Raw genomic sequence first — 20,045 nt, forward strand, 5'->3', positions numbered from 1 at the left:
AATATATTAAATTTCTTTATAATTATCACATTTAAATAATAAATTTTCTACTATTATTCCAACTATTTTGTAATAATATAATTAGATTATTTTTTATTAAATAAATCTTAATAAAATAATAGAAAATATAACTTATGCGAAAGAATTTATATAAAAAATTATGTAATCATATAATAAAAATAGTAAAAATTACATGTAGAAGTTATATAAAATAATATAAATTAAATAGTACAAAAAGAAAAAGTTTGCAAGTTTAAATTTTTATATGTACTGTAAGCAAAGCAAAAATATTTGATACTCACTTTTTAGGAGTTTCCGGGATTCGTCTTTAAGAACGTTTAAAATCAACGCTTTCTCCTTTATTTCTTTTTGCAGATTATCTGTTTTACGAACTCTTTCTTCAGGCGAAGGTGTGGAATCTTCGATATCTGCGATTGATTGAGGTGCGGCTTGTTGAATCCAGGTTCGAAGCTCCATCAGTTTTGATTGAAATTTGTTCCATCGAGTACTGTGTTCTTCAAGATAAACAATTTTTTCACGCACAATTTTTAGTGTGTGTTCCATCTTCTGCTCAGTTTCTGTCACTTCTTTTTCCAATATTTCCTTCTTACTTGGCGGTGCGAGCGTCAGCGTTTGAGAAAGATTAGTATGCGTTTCGCGCAGCTTTCTCATTATTTCTTCGGCTGATTTTCTCAAATTCGCGTTGAATTCCTGTTTCTTTTGCAGATCAGTGGTTACTTGAGTGGCATCATGATAAGATGTCAAGTCAATTTGTCGCAACTCTTGCTCGGCTTGCTCAATCAATTTGTAAATTTCGTCCTTCTGCTCTTGATAGGTGCTCCAGAGTTTTTGTGATTCCTTCAGAGATTTTAATCTTTCCATACTTTGACCATATGTGTCGTTCCAGTTGGCTTCTAATTGTTGGATCTCGGAGGAAACAAAGGATGGCGCGTGCTGATCCTTGAGAATATCTTTGCCGCGTTGTAACATGCTGACAACAGTCGCTCGCTGTTGCTCTAATTGATTAAGACGAGATTCCTGATGAACCACCGCATTTTCTAACTTCTCAGGAACTTCGGACGTAATCTCGACTTCTGATTGTTCGCGAACCTTGCGCAACAAAATGCACACTTCATGCACTTCCTTTCGATAGGTATAACTTTTCGAATAGATGTCTGTCTTTGTCATTGTGATTTCAATCGTCGGTATAAGGTTTTTATAACGAGTTATTAGCTGTTCCAAATTTTGCTGCGCCGTGAGTGCATCGCGGTCCGAACGATTCAACGTTAGATTGTCGAGAGTTTGAACCAGCCACTTCATCTCTTCGCGCTTGCTATCGGCTTCGCAGCAAATTTTCTATAAATCGATAACATTTAACGATGGATTAATTCACATTTTCGGAATAAATTAGAAAAAAATTACAAATTACAAATAAATTACAAATAAATTACAAAAATCACAAAAATTAAAACTAAGTCGGGGTATTTAGTAAACATTATATTTCGAGAATAATTATTTTAAATTCTTGAGCATACAAGAAACAAGAAGATACAAATGCATGTATATTTACCGTCAAAGTTTGGAGCTATCCGGAAAGAACGCAGAAAAACCGAAGTATTTAAGCAGTATTTATATATATCAATAACGTGAAAAAATTCTATAAAAAATTGGCCGAAATTTACCTGGAATATGGTCTTTTCCTTCTCAAATTCTTCTAGAGTGTTGACTTCGCGTAAAATAGTTCTCAGAGTACTATCAACATGATCCATCCAATGTACCATCTCATCGAATCTAAAATCAAATATACAATATGTTCAAGAAATCGATATCGATATGTAATAGTCAAATCATACGAATGCTTACTTCTGTCTGTAAGCTGCCCATTGTTGTGGAACTTCGCGCAGCTGTGCCCTCAAGTTTTCCACTTTTTGTGCGGCTTCTTCCCACAAACGTTCGGCGTTTTCCGCGGAATTAGTCAGACTAGTATCTTTCGGCTTAAGTTTGTTGTAGGCGTCGCTAATCTTCTTCAGAGTTTGTAGGCAACGCTCGACTTCGAGGATGGTACCACGGTTCACGAAGAACTCTCTATTGCGCTGCTGAATACCATCCACATCATCGTTATTAATGAGCGCTTGTTGTTCGGAACTAATCTCCATTTCAATTTCTTTGAGGTATTGAAGAAAACTAGCTTCATCCAAGCGAAATTCAAGCTTCATTAAATGAAGCGGCGCGAAAGTGAGAACTTCCCTCCAACGATTCTGAAGAGCCTCTACTGTATTCGCGATAGGCAGCTGCTGGTCAGCTGGTAACGTATTCTGAAGATCTTGTCCGGCGTTCACAAGATCCTGTATCCATTTTTCGTTGACCTTGCCAAAGAAATTTTTGTGACACTCGACGGATTGACGATTGTCAAGATGTTTGTCGTTGATCATTGTCTCCGCAACTGAAAGCCACTCGGTAATTTGTCGCTCGCATTCCTTAAACTTCGTCCAGCGTCGCATCGATTCTTGCAAACGTTGTTCCCAGACTTGTGCCGCTTGAGAAACTTTAACAAATCGATCATTGAGTTCTTTCAGAGTAGCTTTACCTTCGGCTGTCTCCGCATCGGCATAAGTACCCACAGTCTTGGCAATGCTGGCAAACACTTTATTTTTAGATTCTAACATGGATTTGTAATAGAGCATTCTCGAGAGAAAAGCTTTATGACGATCTAATTGAGCCAGTGCAGCATCCCTGCCACCTGCGAGATTGATACTGGCCATAAAGTTTTCAAACTCATCCAGCCATGCGGATATCTCTTTCTGTCCTGCTTCTAAGGATTCTTGTTGCACTAGCAATTGATGGTACAAATGAAGTTGCATCGGTATCAAAGCACGCACCTTAACAAGTACTTCTTTCTCTTTTTTTAAAGTGTTCATCATCTTGTCGACTTCGTCGCGAGACAAATCCTGAATAAGAGCTTGAAACTTCTTGCTGATATTCTTGAAGAGATCTTCAATACCCTCGACCTCATTATGAAGAGTCTGCAATTTCTCTCCATAAGCCTTTATTCGCTCCGTCGAGTTTAATCCGGTAATTAATAAGGCAGCTTCTGCGTCTCTTAACCAGTTTTGCAAAGTCTCCACTCCCATCTTATAATCTTTCCTCGTTCGAATCAGATCACCCGCGTGCATATACTGTTTAGCCTCTTGGAAGAGCTGCTCCCATCTTGCTGTCAAATTTGCGTAACGTTCCTTTAGACGAAACGCGACCGATTCATCGGATGTGGCGATCAGAAAGCTCACAGTGTCTGACAGCTGCTGATGCTTGTCTTTCCATACACTGATGTCCTGGAAGAACTCCATCTTCTCCTCCTCCGGGAGATTTAAAGCGGGCTCGGCATGAAGTAACCATGCCTCAAACTCGTCTGAGACAGTGGTCCAGCGACGCCAATAAGCGACAACTTCCTCGAGCATGCTTTGGACGCAACGCAAGTCCATTGATACATTCTTCCACTTTTCAGCCGTTTCACGCATAAAGCGATCGATATTCAAGCTCTCTTCCCGATCTGAAACACACAAATTACGATAAAAGAAAAGATGTTTGTATCTGTTATTCATACAAAAGATTCTACTTGAACATATATTATGTAATAAATTAATTAAATCGTAATTAACTATTCGCTACTTAAAATAATTAAATTAATATTCAATTATTCTAATCTATATAGTCAGAGATAATTTAAATTTAAATATATTTTTATATTATTTTTGTGTAAATTCCACATTATAACAATCATAGTTAAATATTAATCAACTAAGACATTGTTAATTAATTAAAACATCATTATTTACCAATATCACCGTCGCGCTTGTATTCTTCGGCAACCTGCTGCATGTCCAAGTAAGCCTTCTGAAACTCTTGGAATATCCTGTTTCGGGAGACAAAGTTACGATACTGCTCCAGCATTTGATGCACTTTCTCTTCCGTGCCGTACTTGATGTTCCACCCTTTAAGCTTGGTCTCGACGAGGTATAAAAAGGCGACCAAACAGCATTTGTGCTCTAAGAATTTTAATTTCACTCTCCTCTTAGCAGCGCGACTCGGCAAGCTGTCAAATCGCGCGGACATGTCCTCTAATTGTTCGGATTGGATTTGTCGTGCTAATGGCGAGTTCTTGGCGTGCTGGAATTTTTCTGTCATGGTCGGTAAATCAAGGAAGAACTTCTTATGGTCCTCTAGCTTGTTTGAGATTATGTTCGCTGTGCTTTCCGTCATTTCCTGCGATATATCATTGTCCGAGTGCAAGAGAGTTTCGGCTCTCGCCAACCACCTGCCAGTTTCACCTAATTCTCCTGGTAATGCCGAATCCAACAACCAACGCCAATGTAGCATCTAAAGACGAATATATAATATTTCCGTAAAAGAAATTATTACAACGCAAAATTCCGTTCATTTATTTAGAAAATCTGTAGAAAGACTTACAAATAGCTCCATTTGCTGCCATAGCATTTGTATATTTCTCCAAGAATCCCGCGTAATGCTTATCATGCTGAGTGTATCGACTAAACTTTGCATTTTTTTGTATATAATTAATTTCTCATCATTTTCTGTTTTAAATAGCATATATTCCTAAAAGAGAGACATCACCAGGTGATTTAATATTGAAATAATAGACGAAAGTTTTTATTTTTTATTTTTATATACATGTGTGTGTGTATAAAATCTTAATGATTTTTGGTCTTATAAATAATAATATTAAATATTAATAAAATTATATAAAATTATTGAGATATTGAGAATTAAAGTCTGAAAAAGTACCGGATAGCTTTGTGGGAAAGCGTTGGTTCTGTCAAGTTGTTCGAGATGCCTGACTCTCTCATTTAGCCAGTTAAGAAGACCAGCGTATTCTTCTTGTATGGCAGCGAAGGAATCAGGAGCTATGTTTCCCGGTTCCGGATATTTGTGCAAAAATTGGGCAACGTATGTCATAATCGATTTTTCATCAGGTTGCGGCACGTCCACGTCCTCAGGATCCAACAATCGGGCAATACCTAATTCGAGTTCGGCGACCTGGAAGGCTGTTTCCAGCCGAGTTTTGTTCGACACTTCTCTCATAGCTGCTATATTCACTAAGTTGGCCTTTATGGCATCGATGATAGCTAAGAAGGCATTTCCATCTCTCCAACTTTCACCGAAATCTCGAACTTGAATATCAATGCCCCTGAAGAATGAGGAGTTTTCAATCTCGACATTGTAAAATCATAAAGAACTTCACGTCACTTCACATAAATCTATTACGCAAAATACGATCCGATAAAATACTGACTTGGGCAAGGCATTGGTGACCCACTGAAGCAAGGTTTTCCGTGCTCCTTGTTTCCACTTTTCGCTACTGATGCGTTTTCTTTCGCTTGCTGCCGAGCCCTGAGTGCCGAGGCTTTCTAGGCTGCTTTGGCTGCCCCAGGTTTGTCCAAGATATTCGAGAGCCCTCGTGTTTTCCTCGATCTAAAAAAATGCTCAATCAGGGCGATGTACAATGTTTTTTTTTCAGTCTAGAACTAAGATAATCTGGCGTGCAAATTAATGAGATGCGCAATATCATGCAAGTGCACTTTGTCTTGTTCTCTTAAAACAATCAAGATCATTTATCGCATACTTGATGATCTTGCTTTTTTCACTACTCACCCTTTTGCGATCCTTTGATCGTAGCTTGTTTATTGGAACATACGGTTAGCAGAATGACATAATTTATTTTTTTTATAACAAGGATTAATTTATTTGAATCACGTCATCGTCAATCGAGTTATTTAACTTGCAGAAAAAGATTTTATCAATTTTTATCATTTATAATTAACATTTAAGAGTTAATTTGAGATATTAAACTTGCTAGTAAAACTATGGATTTATATCACAGAATTAGGATTTATATCACAAGCTTAGAATTTTTGTGGTCTCGTACTTTTCCTTGTTCAATTCCGACAATCAATTTGTGAGTCTAACATTGCAGTTTGAGTAAAGTGCATTAGAAAACGCAAAATTAATCCTCGTATAATAGTATAAAAGATATAGTGCTGCTGCATCCGAATATATTATAATACTTTTTATTACGTGACATTTTTATTATGAGCACTACATTTAAGCAGCTACCGCATAATAATTATAATGGTGCTCTTTTACATAACTATTATTACGTACAGTTATAAAATTCCAATGATTATAAATACCTGGAAATACAGAATGATGGTCCATATTAAGCCCAATACTACCGGCGGTCGTCCGTCAACCAAATCGGACGAATTTATGTTCACTAATTTGATCTGCAAAAATATTAGATGAAAGCTTAAGCATCAATTTTTTCACTTATTAATTTAAAATAGAATATTTGATATTTATTACCTTTTTGCTTTGTAAAAATTGTAGCGCGGTGTTGGCATTACTGAGAAAATGCGGTCTCTTTAAATTACGGCCCCTTTCTACGGGCTGAAAGATTATATGCGATTTTGATAATTTATTTTAATAATGTTTATTTTAAATAATAGCGTATAAGATATTTCATTACCAGTTTCTCCCCTGAAAGAACTTCAAGTAGCGCGAGAAGGCGCGTACCGTCTTTCAAATCCTCGATTAAATCATTAATATGAAGTGTTGGAACTCTCTGTGCAAATAATAAACATTTATTAAATTGTAATAATGATGGATTATATTCATATAATACTCGGAAAATTATAACCAACTTTTAAGAAACTATATAAAGGCGATTAGTCATCAAAATTTATTTTTTATTAATTTATATATTATTATAATAATATATAGTGTAAGGAAATAAATGGCGCGCTTTATAGTATTCTAATAAAAGTATAATTTAAATATTAAATTTATGATTATATAAATCAATCACTAGGAACGATAAAATTTACTGCTTATATAAAATTTAATATGCTTATAGTGTTTCATAGCATATTCTTTAAATAAATTCGCGCTATGATTAGAAGTTTTCTAATTTTTTTGAAAAAATTTCTGAATGCAATAAATCGAATTTCCGTCGTTTCCCGATTGTATCAATTTGTAAAACAATATATAATAGATTTGCGTTACTTGCTCTTTGTTTGATAATGTATATTTTTCGTGCCGTCGCACGATTATTCTGTGTATCAACGGTGGGGCTGCTCGTGTTTTAACAACTTTGCTACTTTTGATACATGACAAGTGGAATTTCCGTAGTAAGGTAAGTTCTGAAGGATGCGGAAGTAGGGGAGTATCGAAACTCGAGAACCAGGTACGGACTAGATCAGCCGTTCAAGTTTCGATAGCACGATACGAGAGACAGCGTCATGTTTTATTACGCGTCACGTAAGGATCTAAACCATTACGTAACAAGAAAAAAGTAGTGTCAGATCATCGATGGTTTTCATCGCATTATCGTTATCAAGTATCTATCGATGAAATGTATCGCGATGTCGTAAATGTAGGACAGATTGCTGCGCGCGAGTTTCTTCACTGCATTATATGAAGACGATAAAAATATTCATTCTTGACTCACCTTCGATAAATGAGAGTTAATCCAATTTATGAAGGTTTTTTTCTGCACGCGTTCTTGTTCGTCTGAAAAAAAAAACCGGAAGTCAGATGCTGATTTTTATAGACGCTGTGAAATTATATTAATTAAATAATAATATATGGATTGATTAAATAAGAATATATTTTCGTAAAATTTAGAATGTAGTCTTTGAAATTGAGAAATATTTTTAAGAATGAACATGAGAATATATATTACGTAAATATAAAGAGATATCTATATATGTGTGTGTGTGTGTGTGTGTGTGTGTGTGTGTGTGTGTGTGTGTGTGTGTGTGTGTGTGTGTGTGTGTGTGTGATGAAGGGATGAAGGGTGTGTGTGTGTGTGTGTGTGTGTGTGTGTGTGTGTGTGTGTGTGTGTGTGTGTGTGTGTGTGTGTGTGTGTGTGTGTGTGTGTGTGTGTGTGTGTGTGTGTGTGTGTGTGTGTGTGTGTGTGTGTGTGTGTGTGTGTGTGTGTGTGTGTGTGTGTGTGTGTGTGTGTGTGTGTGTGTGTGTGTGTGTGTGTGTGTGTGTGTGTGTGTGTGTGTGTGTGTGTGTGTGTGTGTGTGTGTGTGTGTGTGTGTGTGTGTGTGTGTGTGTGTGTGTGTGTGTGTGTGTGTGTGTGTGTGTGTGTGTGTGTGTGTGTGTGTGTGTGTGTGTGTGTGTGTGTGTGTGTGTGTGTGTGTGTGTGTGTGTGTGTGTGTGTGTGTGTGTGTGTGTGTGTGTGTGTGTGTGTGTGTGTGTGTGTGTGTGTGTGTGTGTGTGTGTGTGTGTGTGTGTGTGTGTGTGTGTGTGTGTGTGTGTGTGTGTGTGTGTGTGTGTGTGTGTGTGTGTGTGTGTGTGTGTGTGTGTGTGTGTGTGTGTGTGTGTGTGTGTGTGTGTGTGTGTGTGTGTGTGTGTGTGTGTGTGTGTGTGTGTGTGTGTGTGTGTGTGTGTGTGTGTGTGTGTGTGTGTGTGTGTGTGTGTGTGTGTGTGTGTGTGTGTGTGTGTGTGTGTGTGTGTGTGTGTGTGTGTGTGTGTGTGTGTGTGTGTGTGTGTGTGTGTGTGTGTGTGTGTGTGTGTGTGTGTGTGTGTGTGTGTGTGTGTGTGTGTGTGTGTGTGTGTGTGTGTGTGTGTGTGTGTGTGTGTGTGTGTGTGTGTGTGTGTGTGTGTGTGTGTGTGTGTGTGTGTGTGTGTGTGTGTGTGTGTGTGTGTGTGTGTGTGTGTGTGTGTGTGTGTGTGTGTGTGTGTGTGTGTGTGTGTGTGTGTGTGTGTGTGTGTGTGTGTGTGTGTGTGTGTGTGTGTGTGTGTGTGTGTGTGTGTGTGTGTGTGTGTGTGTGTGTGTGTGTGTGTGTGTGTGTGTGTGTGTGTGTGTGTGTGTGTGTGTGTGTGTGTGTGTGTGTGTGTGTGTGTGTGTGTGTGTGTGTGTGTGTGTGTGTGTGTGTGTGTGTGTGTGTGTGTGTGTGTGTGATGAAGGACACGTGGAATAGCATTTATAATTTGTCGTGGCTTTTTGCGGATCGATGGAATCAATTATGAGGATGATGCGAAATACATTAGTGTGTCGTTTTATTTTTAAATCTACCGTCATTTTTGCTATCTTCTCCCACCTTTGGTTGTATTATACTTTGTGTGAGAAATACATGCGTGATATTAAATGCAACTGGCAGGTATTATACCTGCAGATGCATAATCGTAAGACGAACATTAAATTGTCACATAAATTATTTGTGATATACGCATTCATCCTCGATCTAACCACACGAAGAGAAACTAATTGTGTAAAAGCCAATAGGCGAATATGAGCGACGAAGTAGATTACGTTTCTTGATTGCGCAATAGAAGCGCTTTTAATTTTTTCCACAAAATGTGACTTTTAATATTTTCTTTACATATAGTTTTCATTTTTACACGTCTTTAATAAATGATTAAGTTTCATGTTAAAGCGTAGCGCATCTATTTTTGGGAATGGTATCTTTTAAATGAGTACTTAATTATCTCCGTATAAAAAACTGCAAAGATAATGTTTATTTTACAATAAAGGTATTCGTAGTAATATTCGTAAAATTTAATATATGCATTTTAAATCGTGATTTTTTTTCTGTCAACACATGCGCTTGCGAAATGGTGTTACGATAATTCCTGGAAGCAAAAATCTGCGGTCCCTAAAATAAAACGGCGTTTGATGTTACCAACGGGCACCCAACACCATCGCTTTGTGAAACAGTCTTCCTTTTCATCGAGCATTCAACATAGTCTCATCACAGCATATTATACCACATTGTAATGCAATTATTTTGCGGACTCATGGGAGCTACGCATCAATGCGTAACTCGTTTATTATGCGCGACTATAATAAGCAAAACTGACAATTAACGAAAACGCATCGTCTGATGCAATTTTTCTTTATTTATGAAATTAACGAATCTTTAGAAGCTTATGTTTTTATTTAATTTCTCGCTCGGATGACGTATATAAATTGAGTTCTTTGACATTAATTCTTTAATTTTTCTTTTATAGACTGCCCCGAAATGTATGAAAGTCAACGTACAACTTTAAAAAATTTGCAGTTGAGAAATACTTACAAGAAACTATTAAAAGAGCATTTATTTTCGAATTTAGACGTTCCGCTTTACTTGAAATCTTTTCTTGATAAGATTAATGAGGATGCATAATCTCAAACTCGCACATATACATATAAAGATAACGAGAAGTTAAAGAACGAGGCGTGTTAAGTCTCCTATGTCCTCACTGCTACATTAAATTATGACATCAGAAGCGAGAAATCATATAAATTTTTTTCTTGCGAAATATATTGAGAAAAAATTCTAATTAGAAGAATATCTCTCTATCTTCAATAATTTTAAAACTTTCTATATAGAATTATGAAACTAATTTGTTATGTATAGTATATCGTATTTTTTATAGATATTGAGATTTTATAGACATTTTAGTAACAATTAGAGCTTGTAGAATCTGTTGACGCGTGATAGTGGCTTAGAAAAACATTGACTTATTGAACTTTAGCGATATGCTTGGAGAACGATATGTCTGGGAAATTATAGAAAATTGCTATCACTGGTCTTTATCGTTGCTTTATTTATGAGAGATGTTTGATCGCAAACTGAAGAATCGCAAAGTGTGGCCAAAAATTGAAGACTACATTAGTAGTAGTTGTAGTACAGATTAGTAACATTAAAAAGACAGGATATTTCCACGGGTTCTCATTATCATTCATCGCGAGTGTCATGGTTACGGTTGTTTGGCAAGTAAACACACGGGAAAGGTAGTGCCTATAATGAATGCCGATTACACAATTTTCGAGAGTCCTACACTGTCTATGTTACCTTGAATTATGATATTAGAAGCGAGAATTTGGAGAGAAAATTTTTGCACACATAAAGAGCACTAACATAGATTATAACGCGACCAACACATATTTTAATATAGCCCCATTTTTTGAAACAATAATTTTAAATATCTGTAAGAATTTTACGCTTATACCATTTCTAATTTTAGATGCAGTCAATCACAGCATAATTCATATAAAAAAAATATCTTACGTATCTTTATATTAAAAAATATTCGTTACTACATCGGGAGAAATGTAAATACTTTGCATGTTTTTTAAGCATTTAGGCTCATCGCGTCGACATCCAAAATAAATACAGTTTTAAACGAGTAGAAATATTATTCTGTAACATGCGCGCGATGTGTTCGCTTTCGAAAATAACATTTAGGACTCTGGGACAAGATTATCCATGATGTCATTAATGTTCAATAGTTCTTCGTATATTTTTTCAATACGCGCGTGCATTTTTTTTTTATGTCAGTTACTAAACTCTTCTCACATAATAGCGGATCTGGTTACTGAAATCGAGAAATATCGATCATGCGATATCAATACCAAGAGATATAGATGACATTAGTCGACCACTCTGGTATATATGTATATACATATATATATCATTAATATTTCTTTGTGTGACAAAAAATTATCTTTTTTTATTGTACTACGTTTCCCGACCGACCCTGTATGGTGAAAAACACGGATGCATCTTTATTATAAACTGAAACACATGACATATTGATTATGTAAGTTTAATTTCAGTCGACTCTATATCGAATGTCGTGATTCTTGGTTTCCGTGACAATTCAGAATGGCAAGCACTCGTGCATTCACATGTTTGTCCGACTAAACCGCTTTGAAAAAGGTAGTCAAAGGCTAAAGGCAGAATATTAATAGGCCTCATTATACGGCGTCATGAAAGATGACCATGCGGCAGCAAAAATCAACATGATAAAGAAATTCTAGCCATTATGTATTCGACAAAAATATATACAAATTAACAACAATGTAAACATAGTTTTTATAACCCATATCTTAATTTTAATGATATATTTTCTGATTAATTTAAACAGACTTGAAAAAGCTGTTTGCGAGAACAAATTCAAAATATTAAATAGATAACGAAATCATATTTTTAGTATAATTTTAATAGAATTTTATTTTAATACAATATTAATTTGGCCTATTTATTACATAATCTGTTATGAAAATTAAGATTACGATCATGTTTGTGTCGAACGATACTATCATACAAAACATATATGTATGTACAAGAGATGGTAGGATCTAGAGTCAGTCTGTATTTGGTTTTCAAGAGAGAGAGGAAAAGAGCATCAAGAAGTAGGACAAGTTCTTGAGAATGAGGTCAAACGAAGTCTTCTTGTCAAACGAGATAGGATAAATTATGAAATAGAAAAACAATCACAAAAAGAATGAATCCTATAAATTAGTATATTTTATTTTTACGACGACGTTTCGCATAATCGAGTTTCTCATTAAAATATTTTAGTCATACATAACTGTGACAGTTCATTCGATTTAAATCACAGATTTCTATAATATACTGGACTGAAAACTTCTTATGTATCAGTATTTAACTAGACGAGAATATCCATATTTATGAGTATTTAAAAAAAAAGATGAAAGAAATAATTATGATGTAATATTGTAACTTTTATAATTATATAGGCTTCAATTATATATATTGAATATTCTGATATATGATATCTGTTACTTCAGTTATATCATTTTTGTAATCATTACACGTCAAATATTTCACGAAAATCTTGTCTTGCTAAATTAACGACAACATGGCCATTAAACATTGTCATAAAAACTAACAGCCAATAAATTGGTTTCTGAGGAATAAAAAAGAAATTGTCAAAGTTTTAGTATAATTTTACTGCCGCATATAAAATTTGCAAAACGTTTATTTGCAAACGTTTGTATTTTATTACTAAAATATTGACGTAAAAATATGTAGACAGGCAAAATTAAAAATTCAGGGGAATCCTTCGGCAAATAATCTTTTAAAAAAATATTCTTATAGAAGATTGTAGATAGGTATATACATATGTTTCTATTATATTTCATGTCTGTTGAAATCAGCGGATATGTAAGATATATTGCATTGTTGCGACAAAGGAAGCCTTTTTTCTAACAACAATCCGATCTAGTAAGTCTGATGGTCAACCACTGACCTACTTCATGTTTGACCAGTAAAGCGGGCTTAACGACTTTAACACCAATCGAAGAGCCAGCCCTGAGATTAGAGATAACTATGCATCGGCCTTGACATTCATACGATAACTCAAGCGATTTATCAGACGTGCGAATATATCTATTATGGAAAGGTGCTGTCTTATTGCGGTATTTAATTCGTAGCTTAGCGTGTCAAATACTCGTTGATCGATATCAAAAATGAGATTAATAAATAATTTTTGCGTGGTAAAAATAAACATTTGTATATGTAATAACATATACTTGTAAACGTATAAATAATAGTGATTATCATTATTGCGTATCTTATTCTCTAACACTACTAGTTTTGTTAAAAAATTAAATTTTTTTTGGAATAGAAATAAATTTGGAGAAACAAATTTGAAATAAATTTCTTCGAACATTTGATAATAATTTTGATTTAGTTTAAAGCTTTCAAAATCCCACAACTTTAAAATTAAACTTCTGAACGATAAAATCTTAGATAAAACTCTGCAATTAAAACAAACGATATCAAAAATTAAACAAAGATCCGTCGCAAGTAAACTTGTACTATTTAAGATCAAAGTTCATTAGTACGGTATCAATTTTCATTAGTCCCGCGGATTCTATATTTGTTTGCGAAATTGTTTCTTAATTACTTGATAATTGGTGTTTCACAAATGATGAAGTACGATCGCATGTTACGGAGCCCATGCACGTCACTTATCAGGCAAATTGCAGAAACTGCGGCATGCGAGAGTGCCACAGGACTCATGCCAGAAATTCTAGTTTTCTATCATTAAGGACGATGGGCAACCTTCCGTTGCATACGCGCGAAAATATCATATCAGAGGACACGTGGACACGATACATACGCTCTTTCTCTCGCTAATGAGCTTGTTTCTCAAAATTTGGCAGACCCAATTAATCTGTCATTGACGAGAGCCAACAGTATGACAAAATTTCGTTACGAACGTACGAGAAATGATACGTGAAAATAATTTGGGAGTCTCACCGTATATTTAACCTACGATAACTATACTTAACTGATTTTGAGTTTTATTTATATTTTGTATCCATATATCAAGAATATATACGTTCAATTATTATGTAATGTTATGATTGCAGAATTCTTTTCTGAATCTCTCCTAGAAAAGTATTAGAAACAAGAGAACGAATACGAGATACTTTGAAATGAGTATTTTATACGTAATTTATGTATATCGAGAGAGAGATGAACTAATATGAATGATGATGTTACACAATAATACCATAAATAATTATCTTAATTATAATTTCATACAATTAAATGAGCTGATTCCGCTGATTTCCTGAAAACCTAATTTGCAATGTATCACACACAATATGATAATCCAATAAATGCCCAATACACTAAATAATCCTACGCGTATGCGCTAAAATGTCGCTTTTAATCGAACACGGAAAATGCTGCGGATAATCAATAACTGCAATTGCCAACTTATTAATCTATCAATAAATAGCGTCCGTAGAATATTTATTTATCATGGATATTCGCACAAGAATTTCCAATGATTTCTGAAAAATCATTAAATAAATTCTCGCCGGCCGGTGTGGACGCGCGAGAGCATCGAAAGAGATGACGAGAGAATTGACACAGCAGCCTAGAAATTCTTGATTCTCAGATGAAGACAGTGACACTGGTACCTTTGATCTCGGCAATGTGTGCGTCGTATTCGCTTCTGCTGCGCATATAGTCGATTCTCGCTGCGACATTCAGGAAACTCTGATTTCGATACTCGGCATACCACTCCGAGGGTGGCCGATCGTCTGGACCCAATTGCTGGACTCGGGGACTACTGCATCTCCTCTGCGACAGACTCTCCTCCGAGGGAAATCTCATAAAGGAAGTGACCGAACTGGATTTACTGCCATGACTATGCACACCGTGACTGTGACTCTGATAGGCCGAGTCCTCGAGAGGATGCTCCTCGCTAGGAGTTCTGTTGGACTCCGTTAACATGCGTTGCTGAACAATCGCAGTGTCGTCACTCGCATTATCCAGACTGATCTCCCGTATGCTCTTTTTCACGGTGATTTTCTCAAATTTTACAACTCTGGCGCCGTTTAATTCGCCCTCCTCTACCAACCGCTCGAAGCTCTCCTCGAACGAGGAGTCGCTCGCTCTGGAAGACGATCGCCGATGTATCGGCGACCTAAAGGATGATCTGCGTGCATCCGCGTTCTCCAAAAGATCCTCGGTGCTAGGACTACGCCCAGCCGACCAGATCTGTTCGAAAAAGCTCACTCGGTCACGCAGCCGGCCACCGCGTGGTGTTCTCGGGCTGCCGGTGTCGCCGGTACCGCCAGTGCCGCCACCACCTGGGCTGTCCACCCTCGGAGGAGTTGGACTACCTTTAGGTGGGGTTGTCCACGACATATTCGACCGATTATTCTTCTACTTCATCGTCCAGAGATCGACACGTTTCGCATATCGAGTTCAGCTCGGGTCGCTTCTCCCCCTCGTCCTATTTTCACGCGAACTCTTGCTACCTAACACCTGTTCTCTCGACACCACACCTTATACACTAGGTTGCATATGTGACGCATACGCGCCGACGTCACCTCGTTTCAATGGTTCTCCGAGCCTATGAGTAGCGACTACGTTCTATAAAATGTCGACAACGTTTTATCAATCAAATCGGCGGATAGTTATCCTTCGGAATATATCTCGGGGGGGCTGATTTTCCGTCAGCATCCACGAGAGCAGAGTGCGCACCTACGTATAGATTTCATCAAAGGCGTGTGCGCGCGCGCCGGCACTATGTACATGCGTGTATACTTATATATATATATATATATGGGACGCGCGCATGGAATGCATGAATACGGAATGTATATGGTGACCGCGCTCGACGACCGGCGGTTCGATACTGCCGGCTTGTCGAGGTCTCCTCCACCTCGTATCACCGCCATTCCCTCTGCTCGCGATGACGCGACACGGAACGATGCGCAGCATGCTGGCAGACTCGATTGTAAAACCTCCATTATTCCCCTCCGAAGAATTCGCGGCCCGTCCTATGGCGTTCTTTTTATCCTTACTCCGATCAATTCTCATATCCTGCCTCTTCCTTCCGGGCCCTCGATCGCTCCGGTTTATCTGTGACGCCGATCGACCGATCGGTTCAGATGTTGCCTCTTTCACAAGACGAAATTTCTAATGATTATGATTAATCCATGATTATGTAATCACGGACCAAGATTATGTTGTGACATATATGCGATTTTATGGTAACCATAAAAAAAATGGAGAAGGCTCTATGATAACAACAGTAGATAAAAAAGCGTTTTTTGTGGATGTACATTCTCTATATATAAGATTATTTTTTTCAAAAATTTGAGACATTGTTCAGAGAACGAGTTGAACTACTATAAGAAAAAAGCAATATCTGTTATTTAAAGCTTTAATTAATTTCCTTATAAAGTTTTATTTATTAATTTTTGTTAAACTAAAGTTTTGAAATATATTAAAATAAATTATACGCAAGCTGGATGTCACTATAGCAATAAGGTAGTTTAAAAATATTTGACTTAATCAAAGAAAAGAGAGAGAGAGAGAATGAGTTAAAGATCTTAAAGCTTAAGTGTGGATCTCAATAGAAGAATTCAAAAATTTAATTAATCTTAATTGATTAAATTAATCAGTTTATGGATCAAAAAAATTGTCACCTAATTGTCCATAATTATTGTTACTTATAGTAAATAAACAACATAGCAAATAGTAATTTTTTTCCTTTCGTTAATAATAAATGACAACAATATAATATTTTTAATACTGGCCGATAATTAATGTCATGAACTACTAGACAACTTTAACCACTCAAGTATTGACATGCTGCAATCCACGGGACAAAGCAGTTTCCACAATTGTAAAGCATCCCGCGTTTTAATACAACACGCGATATCTAACATAAGATCGTCGACTTGGAAATCGAGTTATCCAGCGTTGAAGTTAATCGGTAGGCGCGATGTCAATTTTATACACATTTATCTCGTTAAGGCATGAGTCATGCTCACGCTACATTTATTAAGCACACGTGAACCAGGCGAATACGCGCCACAAATTTTAATGAACGCATCTAGATACGCTATACTTTATTAATAGGCAAATTCCAATTGACATTATTCTGATACACATAAAAAATTTTTCTAAGTTAATAGTATGCAATGCTTGTTAATGTAGATAATATCGTCTATATATTTTTTCTAAATTGTGTGTGTGTGTGTAAATATCACCAAAATTTAAAAAACTGGCAGTAAAAAATTTTAACAGTGCTGATGAAAATATCTTACCACTTTATGAAAAAAATAAAGTTTCTCCTCCATTAAATTTTCTCTAAGGACTAAAAACTAAGTAACAAACTAGGACAAATCTTCAAGCATAATGTCTGAGACATTTTGTAGGAATCGAGAACGATCTTGAAACATTTATGCTGTCACACCATTAGCGAGGCGATATGTCCAGCAACGAAATGTCTCCGGACAGGAAAAGCGAACGTAACGATTGCGAATGCGCAGCAGGTGTTCGTCACGTCTATTTATAACTCGTTCACGTCTCTACAGATTCTATCCTATTTTCTCTGCACCAGAGTTCGATTCGACGAGTATGCGAGACGCATGTTGTCGCACAAGTAGATGCTTAAGCTGCGCAAGAAGATTAGTCGTAAACGATTATGATCCTGCGAATGCGTATCGTGAATATATTAATAAGTAGCAATGCATTTTCCTTTTTATAACAAATTTGAGACTGCAATATAATTTACTCCTAAGTCATCTGTATACATATATGTTCACTCTTTAAAGTACAGCGTATTATGCTTTATTTAAATACTTTATTTAAACTCTTTAAATATGGAAATATTATATTTAGTTTCGATTATATCAATCACGATATTTTTGAGAAACCATACATTTCTTCCACGTACACAGAATTTAATATTGTATTGGTTTGTATAAAAATATCAGAAATAAATGCATCAAATGCAGGAGAGAAATAAATTTCTAATGAGATATTTGATGAGAATTTCACGACTCTTTTATGAAACACAGCAGATCCGATACCATTTCAACAGTTATACTCCCGTAATTTGCGTGTGTAACAACGACGCTTTGCGTGATCTGAATCGGGGAATAGCCTATAATTACGGGTTTCATCGGAGGATAAGTGAGGGTTTAATGTTAGTTCATTATGCCCCTGTGTAACATTACCGATACGATCCCATCGCTAGACAAATCATTTGTATAAAAATATCAGAAATAAATGCATCAAATGCAGGAGAGAAATAAATTTCTAATGAGATCTAATGAGAAATACCATTTCAACAGTTATACTCCCGTAATTTGCGTGTGTAACAACGACGCTTTGCGTGATCTGAATCGGGGAATAGCCTATAATTACGGGTTTCATCGGAGGATAAGTGAGGGTTTAATGTTAGTTCATTATGCCCCTGTGTAACATTACCGATACGATCCCATCGCTAGACAAATCAATCCCCTAAGTTCCGTAAAACTCACCTTGTAATTGCTGGATAGTAGCTTGGTACTCGGCAAGCTTTTCGTCCACGTAATCTTGGCTCTGGCTGGCAATGATCTCGGCTGTGCTCGGACCGCTGCTTTCCTCGTCCGTCTGCGTATGATCTAAGGGCACCCCGATATATTCGTAATCCCCAGGTCTATAGGGTGCTATCAGATATTCAGGCGGTGCGCATGGTATCGGCGATGCCGAATCGCTTCTAAAGGAACTCTGCGAGTTAAGAAAAATGATGTTTCACACAATTGCTACGTCGCATTAATTTCTAAATAAAATTACTCTCTTTAATCTTTTTCAGAAGATAATGATGAGAACGATGTATTAAAACCAGTTGTGATTATTCTAATTGTTAAATATTTTTTCAAAAGTAAATAATTTTTCTCCAAATACGACATATCTTTTGCATTATCCTGATGATTCGTTCGTGTATTTATGAATTAAACATCCGAATCTAAATAATCTAACAAATATCAGATATTATCGATCTGTCATTCTTCGCACATACATAAAAATAAATACCTGTGTCGGTATAAACGGCTTCGGTACTTGACTGCCCATAGGGATCGGCGAAGGCCACCGTGGTCTTGGACATTGGATGTAACTCGAAGTGGGACAGCCAAAGACGGGCGACATGCCGGGCGAGATAGGCATCCCGATCGGCACCGGGCTCATCGGATGCATCATCATTCCGGGGTACGAGAGCGGTGACATAGGACGAGCCGAATGAATCGGTGTCGGGGGCCCGCGGGGGACCCGTCCTTGCGGATGCGGCGACGACGAGGGTGTATACGGCGAGGCAGATCTAAAGGCGCTCGGCATATTCGGTGCATTGGCTCGTCCTGATCGGCCACCCGGAGGCACGTGGCCTCCGGATGCCCTCGACGGGTGCTGTTGCGACATTTCGGACTACTTCGAATTACTTTTCACTTCATCTCGCTCACAGACCAGCATTGCTGTACAAAGACAAGATTTAATCGGATAAGGAGAATCTCGATTATCGAAGTACGGTTAATATTGGAATCACGCATATTTTTATTTCTGCTCCTATTACAAAATTGTATACATTTTTTTAGCCGGAGCAATAACTTGGAGCAATAATTGTAAATCCTATCTAGACATGACATTTGTATTGGATAAATAAAAAGTGCAAGTGTTAAAAAAATTTGGCATCGATTTCATAAGTACAAACTATCTTACAATAGTGTTAACTGGTTTGGTAAGAACATAGCCATGCGGTTAATTACTAATTTGCTACCTTGGATGTTTCTGATAAATATCTTAATTAGCTTTTTAACTGCGGCACGCGAGAGAACTGTTTTAAAATTATAAGATTAACAAGATAAAAAAAACATACAATTTATATATTTTGCCAGATTTATTTTTATATTAAATCAATATAAAACATAATAA

The 20,045-nt window shown here is 36.7% G+C and overlaps 1 protein-coding gene across 2 annotated transcripts in view; it reads right to left on the bottom strand.

The window, feature by feature from the left end:
- LOC115246052 (nesprin-1) overlaps nucleotides 1-20,045 on the bottom strand; it is a 100,748-nt gene that overhangs the window by 76,358 nt on the left and 4,345 nt on the right. Inside the window, exons 2-16 of one of the 2 annotated variants that reach the window (XM_029824638.1) lie at nucleotides 19,155-19,588; nucleotides 18,620-18,848; nucleotides 7,523-7,584; nucleotides 6,542-6,637; nucleotides 6,379-6,462; nucleotides 6,207-6,299; nucleotides 5,668-5,691; nucleotides 5,309-5,487; nucleotides 4,801-5,203; nucleotides 4,465-4,611; nucleotides 3,834-4,374; nucleotides 1,864-3,547; nucleotides 1,683-1,791; nucleotides 1,571-1,585; nucleotides 303-1,356 (exon numbers count right to left, since the gene is read on the bottom strand). In XM_029824638.1, the coding sequence (XP_029680498.1) occupies nucleotides 303-1,356; nucleotides 1,571-1,585; nucleotides 1,683-1,791; nucleotides 1,864-3,547; nucleotides 3,834-4,374; nucleotides 4,465-4,611; nucleotides 4,801-5,203; nucleotides 5,309-5,487; nucleotides 5,668-5,691; nucleotides 6,207-6,299; nucleotides 6,379-6,462; nucleotides 6,542-6,637; nucleotides 7,523-7,584; nucleotides 18,620-18,848; nucleotides 19,155-19,535 (5,101 nt within the window). In that variant the 5' untranslated portion in view covers nucleotides 19,536-19,588. Of the gene's footprint in view, nucleotides 1-302; nucleotides 1,357-1,570; nucleotides 1,586-1,682; nucleotides 1,792-1,863; nucleotides 3,548-3,833; nucleotides 4,375-4,464; nucleotides 4,612-4,800; nucleotides 5,204-5,308; nucleotides 5,488-5,667; nucleotides 5,692-6,206; nucleotides 6,300-6,378; nucleotides 6,463-6,541; nucleotides 6,638-7,522; nucleotides 7,585-14,752; nucleotides 15,486-18,619; nucleotides 18,849-19,154; nucleotides 19,589-20,045 lie in introns of those variants that run through there. The other variant, XM_029824639.1, reaches the window with a different exon arrangement.

Source organism: Formica exsecta, unplaced genomic scaffold (assembly GCF_003651465.1).
Source record: "Formica exsecta isolate Colony F162 unplaced genomic scaffold, ASM365146v1 scaffold138, whole genome shotgun sequence".
NCBI classification, from domain to species: domain Eukaryota; kingdom Metazoa; phylum Arthropoda; class Insecta; order Hymenoptera; family Formicidae; genus Formica; species Formica exsecta.